Source organism: Populus alba, chromosome 8, assembly GCF_005239225.2.
Source record: "Populus alba chromosome 8, ASM523922v2, whole genome shotgun sequence".
Lineage (NCBI taxonomy): Eukaryota > Viridiplantae > Streptophyta > Magnoliopsida > Malpighiales > Salicaceae > Populus > Populus alba.
Window position 1 is genome coordinate 4,086,551 of NC_133291.1, and position 16,759 is coordinate 4,103,309.

The 16,759-nt window shown below is 35.0% G+C and overlaps 2 protein-coding genes across 2 annotated transcripts; one reads left to right on the forward strand and one right to left on the reverse strand.

Moving 5' to 3' along the window:
* Positions 1-3,724: 3,724 nt before the first annotated feature.
* On the reverse strand, positions 3,725-5,282 carry LOC118052298 (aquaporin PIP1-2). The gene is made up of 4 exons (XM_035063232.2): positions 4,803-5,282; positions 4,385-4,683; positions 4,128-4,268; positions 3,725-4,016 (listed from the first exon to the last, which is right to left on the reverse strand). The coding sequence occupies exons 1-4, from the start codon at positions 5,134-5,136 to the stop codon at positions 3,927-3,929; spliced, it is 864 nt and encodes a 287-aa protein (XP_034919123.1). The 5' UTR covers positions 5,137-5,282; the 3' UTR covers positions 3,725-3,926.
* Positions 5,283-11,027: 5,745 nt separating this feature from the next.
* Positions 11,028-15,981, forward strand: LOC118052297 (glycosylinositol phosphorylceramide mannosyl transferase 1). Its single transcript, XM_035063231.2, has 5 exons — positions 11,028-11,427; positions 12,391-12,787; positions 13,625-13,788; positions 13,883-13,953; positions 15,535-15,981. The coding sequence occupies exons 1-5, from the start codon at positions 11,228-11,230 to the stop codon at positions 15,693-15,695; spliced, it is 993 nt and encodes a 330-aa protein (XP_034919122.1). The 5' UTR covers positions 11,028-11,227; the 3' UTR covers positions 15,696-15,981.
* Positions 15,982-16,759: the final 778 nt, after the last annotated feature.

Here is a 16,759-nt window from a genome sequence, read left to right on the forward strand (position 1 = left end):
ATAGGGCATGCGTGAAATCCAGGCCAGCCCCAACATTTCCGTCTCTTTTCTCCTGCACTGCACACCACATTTATCATTATTGCAAATTACTCCATAGTGGAAGATAACCGAACATGGCCGCCGACAAAATGGGCGGGAAAAAAGAACTAGTCATAGGAAGACAGCATGATCAGTGCAAATCATGTGTGAGAGGTGCGACGTTCGAGGTCACTCTTCGGCATGAATTGGCCAGTGATAAGGCGGAATACATGCAAAGGGATATCCATCAATCCTTTAGATATATATATCAACACGAGAGAGAGAACGTGCTTAACGAGTTTTTTTTTTTTTTAAAAAAAAATTTTATTAAATTAATATTTTTTTAATAATTTTAATGTGGTAATATTAAAAATAAATAATTAATTAAAAAACATTTTTAAACCAAAAACTATTTTACAAACGATCATATATCCCGTGCCTATTCTTTACCTGACCCCATAGACGTCGAGAATTTTTAGATTCAACAAGAAAACATTGCAAGAGGAATATGAGAGATCCGAATATGAATTTAATTTCAACATGAGACCATCTTCGAAGAGGTTAACAATCATGAGTAAAATAATCACACCCCAAGCCAACATATGCTAACATATTCATCGAGAATTTTTGTACGCACGATCAAATGCAGTGCCACTATAACCTGTTTATCAAAAGGAAGTTGTTAACCCAGTTTCTATGGCTTCCAGCATCACCATATTGCAGATTTAGGATGCCGACACCACTGGTTCGAGAAACCCCACCGGGGAGTAAGGATAACGAAGAAAACAAAAGTGTAGCAGCATTTGGGAGGAAACCAGATTTTACCTCGAGCTTACAAAAGTGATTGACGCTTTCTGTAGAGTAATCGAACCATTATAAAAAGGCAATTTAATTCTTAGATCGAAATTGCGGACAGCCTACCCAACAAAAATCAAAGCACTCTTCTCAGATAAAATGGCTGATTAAACTCAAACTTGACAATACATTACTATAGGTTAACACCTATGAAAATTAAAATTGTTTTGGGCCTGAATTCACCCAGTGGACAGAAACCAGAGGATCTGAGCAGCTGTATTCAATTTCTCTGCTAAGCTGAGCTGAGTAAATGGTCCTGTAAGAACACAGAGAAAGCAACCAAATAAGAGTTAGATAAGTAGACACAAGTGAACAAAGCAGAAAACTACTCGCAATGCAGCAGTAACATGCCAACAAATTGTAAATGACAAAAATCAAATGATAAGAGAACTAAGTTTTGAAAACAATGAAAGAAAGCCTGAATTCTTATCATAAGGTATTTATGAATGGTGACATTGGTGCAATCATTTGGAAACTTTATTCCTAGCTACAATCATACGGAAATAACTCAGTCTTGCCTGCACATTGTCATTTACAAGCTTATCAAACACGGGTGGTGACAGTTTGGGAAGGGAGGTGAAAGTATCTGATATAAACCACCCGGTGTTATTATCCGCTGCAGCACGCCCCTCCTAAGAAGAGAATCAATTATTATCTTAAGCAACAGGGAGGTTAGAACAAATGAAGGAGTGCCATCTTACTCACCACCACATTATCAACATAATTGTACATGCCATCAATTAGAGCTAGTAGCCGTTGCATAGAGACATCCATTCCTTCCAAATCACTTGGAATTTTGTCAACCATTGCATTGGACCATTTAATAAAATACGTGAGGTTATCGCAGTTGCTGTATTTGTTTTTTTATCTTGGCTATATATATATATATATATATATATATGCACACAAAAGTAGTGTTGTTTGATGCAAAATTCCCAATGCTAAATTCTTAGCAATCATTTTCCTGTATATTATTTTGTTGATAAAGAAAGCAAAACAACAAAGTAAATGTCAGCGAGAGTATCAAGCTGTAGGGTCATGGGGGAAAAAAGAGCTGGAATTGATCTGAGTTTGTTTTATTAACAGTAGGATTCAAACCTCTTTTATTTTATTTTTTTAAAAAAAAGGTTCTTTTAATCTATAAATACCATCATAAAACAGATCATAATTAAAAAAGAATTAGGCCCAAATTATAATACATACGGTTATAAAAAGCTTGAACTTATTAGGCCCAAACTCTATAGTTGCCCCTACACCATGCAAGCCTGCAAGGGAGGGAAAAGGTTTCAAGTTCGAAGGCAACAATTTCAAGTTTCAACCATGTGAAAGAACAACGGGGTGAAATTACGTTTTTAAAATTTAAAAATATAAAAAATTTAAACAAAAAAAATATTTTTTTATAAAATGATAGTACCACATTTCCAAACAACAACTAAATAGAAGAAACCATGCAAAACAGATACCCTAAAAAACCATCCAGGTGAAGCAGCGAGTTCAATTTTCATGATGCTGGAGATGTAGATGCCAAGCGTGATTAATTGCAAACTATATTCAAAGTGGGATTAATTACTCTATATTAAAAGATATCACTATTTTACTGTGCAAATTCATTTTACTCTTCTTTGCTAATGATAATTAGAAGAATAAAAGTGCTCAACGTGTTATAAATTGTGAATGTTTTTACAGTGCATTACAATAGTTCAGTGACTCTTTTATTTATATCTAAGTTGACTCGAGCATTGCTCAAAAGGCAACGCCTAGTGGCAAGCTAATTGAAATCACGTCCAGATCCCACCCCCGCTCTTTTTTCTTCTGTGTTCTTGACAATTAATGTTTCGAGTTGAATTATTGGCTTTAACTAAAAAGCAAAAACCCTCTAGTTCCAAAAGGAATGTCAAACCCATTTGCGAAATTAATAAGTTTATTAATTTCCTGTTTAAATCACTTTTGAATATAACAAAACTTCCCCTGATTTCATTAGCATCGAAGTGGGCGAGAGCACCTTTTATATAAAGAAGATGGAGATGTTAAATGGAAGTTCACCGATGGTCACACATATCTCACTCGAATGAACCCGTAAATGCCATAGCCAACACAACTTGCTAGAGCCAGACAAGGATGATTCCGTGACCGACTGGACGTGATGGAAGTGGTCCCAAGAAGATGAGTGTGTGAGTGGCGTTAAGGTAGCTTTTTGAGTCAGGATTTTAGGTAGTGTTTATTTGTATGAAAATATGGTGTTTTTTTTTTAAATAATTTTTTTAATGTTTTTTAATTATTCAGATATCTATTAAAAATAAATTTAAAAAATAAAATATTATATTTATTTTAATTTATTTTAAATTTAAAAATACTTTGAAAAACAATAACTATTATAATGTCAAATATTATATTAAAAAATAGGTTTAAAAAAGTTATGTTTTTTTTATTTGTATAATGTGCAAAACAAATAGATTCAAAAAACTATAAATTATATGTTTTAACTAGTAAATCATATAATTTTTTTGAATTAAAACATATTTTTGATAACATTGATCTTCTTCATACATAATAAAATTTTTGCTATTCTTTGTCTAGTTATATGAGATGTTGGCTAATTTTTTTATTTAAAATTATTTTAATATATAAATATTTAAAATAAATTTTAAGAGATAAAAAATATTTTAACATATTTTTAAAAATAAAAAAAATATTTTAAAAAACAATTTTAAGTTCGGTCGGTAACATGAAAATGACATCCCACAATTCATATCCATACAAGTATTGAATATTACTGAACCCGCCCACCTCACTTAGGATGGGCCCCATCAGCAAAACCCCTCAAACTAAAAACAATAAAGGAGAGGAGCCCTTGAAGAAAAACATTACTATTATTACATCACATGCGCAATTGGGATGAAAAGGCCCTTGAAGAAATACACGTCACTGTTGTAGCACGCGCTTACTTAGAGGTACAAATGCACAAAAGGCCAACAGGGAGAAAATGGAACAAACTGGGCTTGATTTTCATCTTAATACATCATCCAATGGCCAAAAGTAAAGCATCACAATCATCACTTCTTGAAAGGAATGGCTCTGATCACAACCTGGTGGTAAAGAGCTGCAAGTGCTGCTCCAATGAAGGGGCCAACCCAGAAAATCCACTGCATCCAACCAAAGAATATGAGATGTATGTCAAAAATGGGTACAAATTAATTTCTTGACCACGCTAAAAACGGAAACCTAACTGGCTGGGTAAGTAATTAAAGACTTACGTGATCATCCCAGGCGCTGTCCTTGTTGAAGATGATTGCAGCACCTAGGCTCCGAGCTGGGTTGATCCCAGTTCCTGTAATTGGGATTGTGGCCAAGTGCACCAAGAACACAGCGAACCCAATTGGCAGAGGTGCCAAAATCTGACCATACATATTTCCACCATCAGTAAATTCCATGAAAATGAACAAATAATTGATGTAATTAATCAACTACTTGGGAGTTTTAAGTTTGCTGGGAAGAGAGATCTAGGGCTTACCGGGACATGGGAGTCTCTGGCACTACGCTTGGCATCAGTTGCAGAGAAGACAGTGTAGACAAGAATAAAAGTGCCAACAATCTCAGCACCAAGGCCATCACCTTTGGTGTAACCATGAGCGACCATATTGGCACCGCCGTTAAGCAACTCGTAGTTTGTTTTCCCGTAAAATCCTTTCACCACACCAGCACCGCATATGGCACCAAGGCACTGCATCACCATGTAGAACACGGCCCTCGTCAAGGACAGTTTCCTAGCCAGGAATAGCCCAAAAGTCACAGCAGGATTTATATGACCACCTGCAAGTACCAAAATCACACCACAAATTAATTATAAAAAGGGGTCTATTTTCTTTACTAGAACCATAAATATCCAAACTAAAAATTAATGTCATTGTTTTTTTTTTAATTTTTAAGACCTGAAATTCCAGCTGTACAGTAAACAAGAGCGAAAATCATTCCGCCGAAGGCCCAAGCGATCCCTTGAATCCCAACCGTTGTACACTTAGTCTTGTCCTTAACCACGCCCATCACAGTCAAAACGGTGATGTACAAAAACAAGAAAGTGGCCATGAACTCTGCAATCCCGGCCCTGTAAAACGACCATGAAGTCAGTTCGCCTGGCTCGAACAATGGTGCCGGGGGTGGCTCCTTGTAGTCCTTGTCATCTAGGCTCTGAGCTGCCGTGCCAATTGGCTGCCTCTCATTGAACCTGTTAGCTCCCAATCTAACGTCTTCTTCTTTGCCCTCCATCTCTCTGCTGTTTTTTGTAGCTCAAACAATGCAAACGCAGTATTAAGTATTAACAATTAAGGAACACTCTCTTCGGTTGCTATCTAGTGACCGTTGGATCTCTGTTGAGAGTGAAGAGTGATTCGGAGTGGGGGGTTTTATAGGAGAGAGAGAGGGGGAGAGAGAGAGATAGTAGTCAGTGTATTTAATTGAAATTTATTTTATTTTTTCTGGTAAGTAAATTTAATAATTTATCTCTTGACCGACCAATCATTTTCTGAAGCTATCATTGATTTCTTATTTTGTTTCGTTTTTAATGAATGAATTCTCTTTTATTTTTTTCATCGAAAACGACTTGTTAAGAACATGAAACGACAGTGCATAGTGAATTTCATGGTTGGCACAAGGGTGGCCGCACACTTGCACCATGATGATGTTGATGAAACCACCGTCCTTCTTTCAATAATGGAGAGTGTCAAGGTGAAGTTTGGCTTTGAAACGGAAACATGGATATCCCATGTGGTTGGTAACAAGCAGACTTCAAATTTGAATATAACTATCAAATTATTTGCATTATTGTTTTACTCTCGCTAGTTAGCATCTTAAGTGGTGTAGTAAATCCCTTATCATCTGTTAGTACTTAGTAATGATAATTGATAACTTTGTGAGATCCTAATGACCAGGTGCGCAAACGCTACAAATTTACAATGGCGTGGATTATATGTTCGTGAGTATAGTATTATTTATTTTTTAATGTGGTTTTTTAGAAATATATTAAAAAAATATTTTTATTATTTTTTAAAAAATATTTTTATCATTATCATATCAAAATAATTAATAATATAAAAAAAATATTTTTTTTATATATAAAACTCCATTTAAAATACAATTTCAAACAGCGTATAATTATTAATTAATCGCGTATGAAAATGATCGAGATTTGTTGATGTTCAGTTTCATTTCACTAGATAAATATTAAAAATGAATGGGTCGGCTCCTAATGATGGCAACATCAATACATACTCTATTCTTTATGTTCTTCATGACGTGAGAAAAATAGTTCGTATTTGCTTGCATCATGAATCAATATTTTATTAATGTACTTTTATAAAAAAAATTCAAATCAAGAAAAACTTAAACATGAATATAAAATTTTTCAAATACAAATACAATACATAAAAAAAGGTGTTGAGTCTCGCGATAGTTAAAATCAATCACAATTGAGCTTTGAGCCTTTGAGATAGCATCAAGCCTCATGTGATGAGTCTGATGATAATTAAACTCGTCCATGATTAGAATTCATTGTGCACCAAGTCCTTGGTGCTGGGTCTAGCACCCACCACGTCAAGGCTTGACAACACTTAAAGCCTTGATTGTTGAGTTATGCAATTCAAAATATCATCATTAGCTATTCAATATGGAATGAATTATTAATTTTGAGTGAATGATTATCTCTTTCGGAGAAACTAACAAGCTGGCAATGTGGTTTAATTGATAATGGCGGATTCGTGGAACATGATTGTCCTAATCCCGATAAATAATTACGAAGGTGGTTTGTAGCATTCAAGCTACATATTAGGATAATATTAAGAACTCTGCTTCTTCTTCTTCTTTTCGTGATCGAATTTTCGCCTCTAATTTTTTAGTACCTCTTTATGTCGTGTGCAAGTGTGCGAATCATTAATTTGTGAGACAGCCTCATCTGCTTGATCTGGCAAAGACGTTTAGGTAAGATGCAGCACACTGATTGATTAGATTAGACGGAGTGACACCTATCATAATAGAGCTGGAACAGAAAACTGAGCTCCTGCCTGGAATTTGCTATTGCGATAAGAAAACCCTTGAAGCTTATAACAGCATGGCGACTGCCGTCTCGTTTCTTGTCCTTTTCCCTCATGGTCTGATTTGCCAAAAAGATGAAGAAACATGGAGCCTGGAGAAAGCTTGGCCAGTTTTCATTCTGTAACTCTGTTTTTTGGTCAAATCAGGGGATTCTGGAGGTAACTCATCGCAATCGATGGAATTAATTGTTTATTAATGAATGTTGGACTAAGTTCTTTACTTTAGCTTAAGCTCACAAAAGACCAATCATTCATGTATATAAGCTGTAGCCATCATCCAAATTGAAAAACCGAAGAATTCACAAATTACGTCTGCATTTTAGCATTGCTGCCTTGTTTCTGTTCTTTAGGCAGACCGCCTGCTTTTGATAACAGTGCTTGTTTAAAAAACAACTGTTATCCAGGGGTTGGGTAGTAGCATGATAAGAACATTGAGATAGTGATTTTATGTGAAATTGTTAAAATATAGGATAATGATGTGTTTGACAACCGCCAATTTAATTAAGGCCATTTATATACCTTTTGTTTTTTTTATTTTAACAAGATTTTTATGGCCCAAGATCGTGGCCGACGACGTGAGCAAATTTTGTGCATGCTGGGAGGGTGGACGGACTGGATGTCTTGCTCATAATTCATAATTTAGATGTTTTCCACAGCATTACAGAATCGTAATATAAATGAGATTTTCAAGCAAAAATCACCATAGAAATCGTTATAAGACCCCATGTGTATTTATGAAATTACAAACGGAAATACGTACAAGTAGATTTCCCTTCCCGTGAACAGTGTAAAGCCATGGCGCATGTTTTGTTTAACAAATTCTTGTATTGAAGTCCGAGAGCAAGTGGGGGACATGATAACTTTCCTTGACTGTAATCAAGTCGTGGGTTAGAAGCAAAGCAAAGGGATGATGGCTTTCTCATGGAAAGGACAAAAATCAAGCATTCCTTCGTGTTCCATACCCAGGACCAAAATGTACTATAATCTACTAATCCTTTACAATCAATGGATTACGTTATCTTTTTTTTGGCACGACTCCGACACCTTCATTTTCCTCATTAGTTTCATTAGTTCCACGAGGAAAATGATAAATAATAAAGTTAAAAACAACAAGAAGAAAAAAACTTCAACAGCATTGTGAACTATATAGTAATTTTAATATGAACTATATGGTAATTTTAATAACTTTAGTATATTTTAATTTTTTTTAGTATCTAGCATTATGAACTATATTTCTTCTAGCCATATAGCTTATAAACTTATTTAAGAGTATGATAAATATTATTTTTTAAAGTGTTTTTTATTTAAAAAGTATATGAAAATAATTATTTATTTTATTTTTAATATTTATTTTTATATCAGTATATGACAATGATAAAAAAATAATTTAAAATAAAAAATTTATTTGCAGATTTTTTTCCTTTTTTTTTCTAGGATAATAGGGATTTTTAAGTTTCGCAGCCTACTTGGAAAATTCAGCCGAAAACGTAGACTTCCAAACCCAATCACTGAAAATACACGCCGGACCGACTTTCGCCGTCCCTGTTACACAATTCCTACCATGATGTTCATGATTTGATGTTTTGATGTCTCGGTGCAATGAATTTTAGGGGTGCAGCTAGCCTCGCTTTGGAATGTGCTGTTTGGCTACTAGCTATCCAGTAGATAGTCCATGTCTAGGACCCTTTCAGCCTCTGCTAAGATGCTACCAAGCACTTTGAATTGGGTTCTTACGTGATTCCTTTCAGTTGAATAAATGGAACGAACGACAACGAAAGCTGCCTTGATCGTGCAATGTGTAATTTCATAGATTAGATTTTGGACCTAGTCCACGTCCAAAAACAATATTCACAAACAAGAAAGTAAAATTAGGCTTCATCATGGTTGGGTAAAAGAATATGAAAGAAAATGATTACAAATAAGAGAATAAAAAAGAAAAAAGAAAAAAAACTAGAACCACAAACTTATTATTTAAAGCCTGGTTTTCTTCAAGAACTTCCCTCATACATGACAACCTTGTATTTCTGATGACGTGTACTGATCTGGGCTACACCAGGAGGAATGTCATCAGAAGGAAATAGGAGAAGGAATACCAATGCCTATTTTTCTGTTGAGCAATGAAGAAATATATGATCATATTAGTCTACCATTGCATGGAGAGACAAGTCGTTCATGATCCACAGGGGGGATCAGCCACAGCCCAATATTTCCATCTTGATGGATCTGTAATGAAATGGGAACAAAATAACAAGGTCCAAAATTAAACAAGGTACGGATTGAATGAGTGCTAGCCCACGGGCCACAGTAGCGGAACAGAATGAGGGAGGGGTGCAAACCGAGTCCTGAAATACAGAGTGAAAATACTGTGCAGCACGAAACTCACATTTCAGCAACTCAAGGAGCCCTCAACATACGCTGCAGCTTACATCAGGAAATTGTCTGCCTGATTCAAGTACCAATAGCTTCTACGTTCCTGGGACAAAAAAAGAATAGGTCATGGAAGTGTACAAAATTCAAAAAAATCTAAAAACCGCTCTCATCCAGAACATTTGAACAATGAGTGCAGAGGAAGAGAGGCATAAAAAAGAATAGGTAAGATTGGTGACATATCACTTCGTTGTTTAAGAACTATTTAAACCTACAAACTTAAACTATTAAATAAAACTTTAAAATATAATTTATATTATTCTCTTATAATCTTTAAAGTTAGGTAAGGGTAGATGATCTCGCTTTTTTATTTTAATACAAGATAAAATGTTCACTTTCTAGCATTCATATTTGATGATTAAATTTCAAGGTGTAGAAAATATATCAGGACAGTTAGGGTAGGGTTGAATTTTGGTTTGGGTGTGGTAGCATGAGGAGAAGTAACGAGCCCACTTGTTAACAATGTTACATGGGCTTGACAATGTTGATGACAATTAAAAAAAAGAAAAAAGAATAGGAATAACTTATAGTCACCACTCTTGACCTTCGAGCTCCATAATCTCCAATGGCTCATTATATATTACGGCATAGCTTAGAGAAGAGGAGAGATAGTCAAGCGACATTTATGTCTGACGACTGACATCAGTCATTGGGAATTGTATTTAATCATAAATGTTTTCTGCTCGCATATCCATTCCAGGGATTTAACATTATAGTATTTTAAAAAAGAGAGCCCCGGGCCGAGTGATTAGGAAAAAATCTAAACCCAGGGCCCACATATAGAAACAGAGCAACAAATCCATCTAGACAGCCATGAAATTCAAAGATGGCGACCAGACCCAGATCCCATCACACCTATCTCGTAATCTATTTTGTAAGGGAAAACCCCAAAGAGAAATTCTCTCTCAACCACTAGAAATCATGCGTTGCCATCCGAAACAAAAAAAAAAAAGAAAAAGAAAAAGAAAAAAGAATCTATTTTATACCGTAGAATCATAACATTCTCTTTTGAATATATTAAAAATAACATTTCTTTTCAGTTTTTTTCACTAAATATATATTTTTTTATCCCCACTCCCCTAGTATAAGATTTTTAAAATAAATACAATTTAAAGTGTTATTGTGACTACAATACATGGATTGCTTATATGTTAATCTATCCAATGATATGTAAAATAAATTTTAAACTTTTTAAATATTTTAAATGATATGTAAAAAAAAATCAAGAAACCTATCTGATATTATATTAATATATATCAAAATCTTTCAGGCTGTTCAAGAATTTATGGTAGTATAAGAGTTTATTTATGTATTATTTGATTTCTTATTGTTTTTTAATTAAGTCACATTTATTAATAAAATAAAATATATTATATTATATAATTTTAAGAAAAATCATTACCTTTTGATATTAGTTTTGGAATTTTTTTTTTAAAATTCAATTTTTATCAATAAAAAATAAAATTTGATATTAAAATAAAAATATATAGAAGTTATAAAAAATTTAGGTTACACACGCACACACAATATCTATAAATATTTTTATTTAAATACACATAATTATAAGAATTATAATAATATAATTAAATTATTAAATAACTGATTTACATAAATGATCCAATTAATAACCGCCACAACGAATTACTTTAGAAGATCGACGATAAATGTCCATCACCTCCCTCCCCTCCCTTAATTTTCACGCTTCACTCATTCAAATCCGCCGGCGTAGAAAGACGTTGCTTTAGCTGAGTCGACTTGCATTGGATTGTCGGTGAGTTATTCACCGAGTTATTTTTTTCAAAGTGGAGAAAACAAAGAAAAAAGAGGCGTTAACGCTGGCGGTAATGAGAGGAACCTTGTTGGCTAACCGTCGCGGAATACAGAGATTCCGGCAACTCGCGACCACAGCCGTTAAATCGTCGAAGATCAAGCTCCTTCTCTTTTGTTGCATCGCGTTTACGCTAGTCGTGGTTGCTACCCGCGCATCCGATTTTATGGGATGGACCAATCACAGCGATTCTCTTGACCAGTTCCTTCCTCCAGGGTGCGTACAACTTATTGCTAGTAGCAGTAACAGTTAAATACCCATGCTTTCTATTTTTAATAAGTTAATTAAATATTGTTTAACCTTGAATCTTAATTCAAGGTTTATTCAGATTTGGTAAAGAAATGATTTTAGTAATTTTCACTTATTGTTAATTAAGAATGTGTCAGAAAGATTGATTTGGTTACTCGGATTGACAAGAAAGTTTCTTGGTTTGGCTTAAACGAGGTAATATCAGCAATAAAGCTTTTAATTTTACTTGTATGTGTACTGAATTGGGAAAGCTCATCCCTTTGGAGTACAAGTAAAGAAATCAAAGAATTAAATTTATATTCTTTGCTATGAATCAGATTAAAGTGTTAAACAATGAGAAATGACAGTTTAGATGTAAGAAATCGGACCTGTTTTTGTTCCACATAAACAGCAGATTTGGGAAAGTGGCATCCTTGATGTTTCGATGCTTGGCTTTTGAAAAGTAAAGAGGAATTGTATGTGATGGAACTGAGTGGTTATGGAAAAATCAACTTTAGGGGTTCAAAGTTCGAACCTGGACCTGCTGAGTTTGATTTGGTCATTGCTTCAATAGAATACTGATTTCCCGTATCATTATAATATTTTTTCCATTTTTAAGCATGGTTGTTTGGTGTTTATGTTGAAGTTTAAGTAAGTTTGCATTCCCTGAGATGATTTATGCATTATTAGATATATCCCTTCATGAATTTAAGTATATTTTTTTTGTTGTGGAAATGCATAATAATGTCTCGAGTGAAAACATCTATCTGTAGATTTTTTTTCTTTATTTTCTAGTCAGAGGTTAGAATATGCTTGGAACTGCCTTATTGATATCTTTAATACTCCGTGATTAAAATGGAAGAAAGAAAGAAAAGATAATTTTGATACTCTGCATCATGGCAGAGCTTGTCAGCTCATCATTTTGTTTTTGATTATACATCTTGTATACAGGAAAGGATATGCTATTGTAATGAACACTTGGAAGAGATATGATCTGTTGAAGCAATCCATTTCTCATTATGCATCATGTTCAGGGCTCGAATCTATACATATTGTGTGGAGTGAGCCCAATCCTCCTTCAGATTCTCTTTCTACATTTTTAAACCATGTCATAGAGTCAAAAACTAGAGGGCTGAAGAAAGTTGAATTGAGTTTTGATATCAATAAGGAAGACAGTCTGAACAATAGATTCAAAGAAATACCAGGATTGAAGACAGATGCTGTTTTTTCAATCGATGATGATGTTGTATTTCCTTGCTCCTCAGTGGAGTTTGCTTTCAAGGTTTGGCAAAGTGCCCCAAATGCAATAGTGGGCTTTGTTCCTCGTGCCCATTGGGTTGATAAAACGGTATGCGTCTTCTTGAATATCTTGCCATTACATATTCTCTTTTTTCCATCACTTTAAACTTTGCTGTCAATTTATTATGACAACTATGTTTGGTATTGATATTTTCAAGCTTCATATATATCTTGGGCTCATCATTATAAGGGGGATTATGTCTGTGTCAGAACTACATGCTTTAACTCAAGTGTGATTTTTGTGTGTGTAATGCCTTAAATGGCTTATCTTCTGGCCAAATCCATTTTCTTATCGATGTTGTCAAGTCTGCACATAGACCTTTGTAAATTGATCTATTACAATGTTCTTTTATGGTCTTCTTCATAGACAGACATAATAGTATTAGGTGATGTGAGGTTCATATATCGATATGAAGGCTAGCTTGAGGAAGCATGACTGGTTCATAACTCAGTAGTCTTTGGTTTGTTGTGAAGGCTATATAACCAAAAATTACCAAAAAAAAGTAATTAATGGAGGGAAGCAAAGCTGGACAGAAAGGCTTATTTTTAACCAAAAAATAGTTCACGGTACTCAAATAAAAAAAAATAAAGTTCTGGGGCTACGTTCTGTTTGACCTAAAGTTCAGGGTAGTTTTGGGTCTTTTAATCTATTGGAAACTGTATGTTTTTGCTCAACATTATATCTCTAACCAATAGTTCAAGAGATTCATGAACTCTACCTACAAATAGTTGGTGCTTGAAGTGCCAATATGCAAATGGTAATTGGGCACAGTTTCTTCCATTTTTTAACTACATATATTCTCTTAGCATTTTTCTGTAACAATTAGGCATGATTGAGGATATAGGACTTTTCCTAAACCATTTCTTTTGCTCAATCTATGTGCAGCTAGGGAAAACGGATTACTATACATATGGTGGATGGTGGTCTGTTTGGTGGACAGGCACTTACAGTATGGTACTATCAAAGGCAGCCTTTTTCCACAAGAAGTACCTTAGGATGTACACCAATGAGATGCCAAAGTCAATCAAAGAATTTGTGACTAAGAATAGGTTCTTCCTCTGCTTAGTTTTTTACTCGGACACTATTTCTGTTATATTGTTCAATGCCTAACTTTTCTTCTTAATCTTGGAATGGATTGATCAGAAATTGTGAAGATATTGCGATGTCTTTTCTTGTTGCTAATGCAACTGGTGCTCCCCCTATATGGGTGAAAGGTAAAAGATCTATCTTATTGTAGCTTTCATCTGTTTATCCCCTCTAGCTCTTTGATTGCTAGTATTGCTAGTAATTTGTTATTTTAAGAGGGGTGTTATGTCTCTAGAATGCTAACATTATGTGGTTTGTTATAAAATTCTGTGCAATGATACTGAAACAGCCATATCTTGAACCACTTTTAGTGGTTAAATTTGAAAAATTCTACTTCACTGCCAGAAAAGTGATGATAGAAAATTGATTCTTTCGTGGCCATTTGAAACTTGTGTTTTGTTATTTAAGATCTTGCAAGGCTAAATTCACAGATATCCCTGGTCAGCTTGCCTTGCTCTCACATCTGGTAGTCCATTTTCTCATTTATTTGTCTTTGTATTATCTTGTCTGTAATTGTTGTTGTTCCATAGAAATATTAGATATCTCAAATTTTCTTTGCTGAGTCAAGGATGTGAAAGATGACTCGCCTACATATTAACTTGTCATTTATATATATATATATATATATATATATAAACAATAATCCTCGATCATTATTTGCTAAAACCATGTGCATCAGGCCAGGGTTGTGAATATATCTACACTCATGTTCGCAGTTCATAAACCACCTCTAAAATTAAGTAAAGATGATAAATTAAATACCGCTGCCCTGTCTCTCAGCACATTAGAGTGTCTTATGCTAGACTAGTGTGCCTGTGAGCAGACTGGAGATTTTGTACCATTGTGCACCAACTCAAGGAAGAACAGGGCCTGATCTCTTATCATACTGTGTCATGTACAGTGAATTTGATAACACACAGAGTTGTTATATAACTCTGTTTGCAAACATGTAGTACCTAGTCAGATTTTACTGTTCTAAAGGGCTGATCAAGGAGAATGATGCAAACTGTGCATGGCATTTCCAGTTTTGATCCCCAAAATAGACATTAATTGGTCTCTCTGTTGAGCCTTGGATTCCAGGCTGATGGATGCAAGTACGTGACTATTAGAAAATCATTATCTGCTGATCAGACATGATTTTTTAATATGTTACCACGTATGAGGCATGCCTGCTATGCTCATCATACTTCTGATGGATTTCAATTCTGAATTGCAACTTTTCGATGAAAATACTGAAATTTGTTGTCGTCTTGCATGGTCGAGTAATGTAGCTTTAGGTCTGGTGCCACTATCCAGTACTATCCTACTGGATTGGAACCATTTTTGCAGATCCAATGGAAACTTTAGGAGAAGCATGATTCTAGGGAAAGTTTATTTCCACTCTGAACACCGTTGTTTACTGCCCAAACCCTGCTTCTCTGTTTTGATAACTATTTGTTAACGGGCAGCTCATCTCGGTGAATGCTGGAACTTTGCACCAGTTATGATCTGGATGTTTGTTCACAACGAACATTCATAGAATTGTGATTTAAAATTGACCTCAATATTTACAAACCTTTTCTATTATTAGAATAGGCAAACGGGGAAAAGGAATTTCCCCTGCTTGTTATATCTTTAATAATGCTTCTGCCATAAATGAGAACTGTATGTTATTTTCTATCGTTTGTTTTGTGACTTTTAAATATTCTTCTTGGCTGTTGAAATTTTAGGTAAAATATTTGAGATTGGTTCGACTGGAATTAGTAGCTTGGGTGGACACGGTGAAAGAAGAACGAGATGCGTCAATAGATTTGCTGCTGAGTTTGGGCGAATGCCCCTGGTACCCACTACTGCTAAGGCTATTGACAGCCGTAATACCTGGTTTTGGTGAATGCTTGCGTTTCATTTCTAAACGTTTCTTTGGCATTCCTTCCAGTGATTCCAATTCTTTTTATCTCGACTTGTACAATATACTCTATATTCTACCTTAGCGGTCTCTCTCTCTCTCTCTCAGATAAAAGCCTAATCAGCGTGACGGCCACCATAACGTTTATTTGTATTCTTACCATGTAATGTAACCACTACGAACTTGCCATGCAGAAACTTACCCTTTTGTCTTCTGATGCTGTAATGATGGTTTCTGGAATTTGGTTTTGAATTGGCCGCCATTTCTGTAAGTTTGGCTTTTGTCGACTAAGTCGTACATAAGATTTTGACGGTGTTCTGTTACTCAAACCCGTCAATGAGAAACAGAATTAAATGATGGCATTTTTTTCACATTCTATCGAAAGACATGTTTAAACATCCTTTGACTTAAACAAGGCAGGGATGCTTTTTTGACATCCACAAAAATTGGAATAACCAAGTTGAAGAAACTAAGAATTCCGTATCAAGGTCGACAGAATTGTACTGCTTCATGAGCTGACATTTTCCAGGTATATTGGCTGTCTGCGATGCATGTGGAGAGACCCATTAACGGACGAAGGATTATGCATCCACGCAGTTTGAAACCGAATGGCCTCTCCAAACATGCCAGGACATAATGTCATTGTTAGTGGCTGCAGGGGACATGCCCTTACTATAAACTAAGGTAATCCATGTTTAGTTGCCGCGGGAAAATAATATGGATGCAGCGTAAAATGAATTACACTACATGCTTCCTAAGAATCTCGCCCCAATTTTGGACGAGGACTTCTCCTGACCCTAATTCTCTATCTGAATTTACACCAATCTATTAACAGTAACGCCTTCGTCGTACAGACATACACTGGAGAACATAACATAACGTTAAGCCTTTATCGGTATGGGTTGTTGCTTTATCGTTAAGCCTTTATCGTCCTCATTCAAAGCTAATGTTATTGTTCATCTTATTTATTTATTTATCTGTACCCTATGTTCTGCTTATTTAGTCTCTACTCGAATTCATATTACTCGTAGCAAGTTTGCACATCTTCC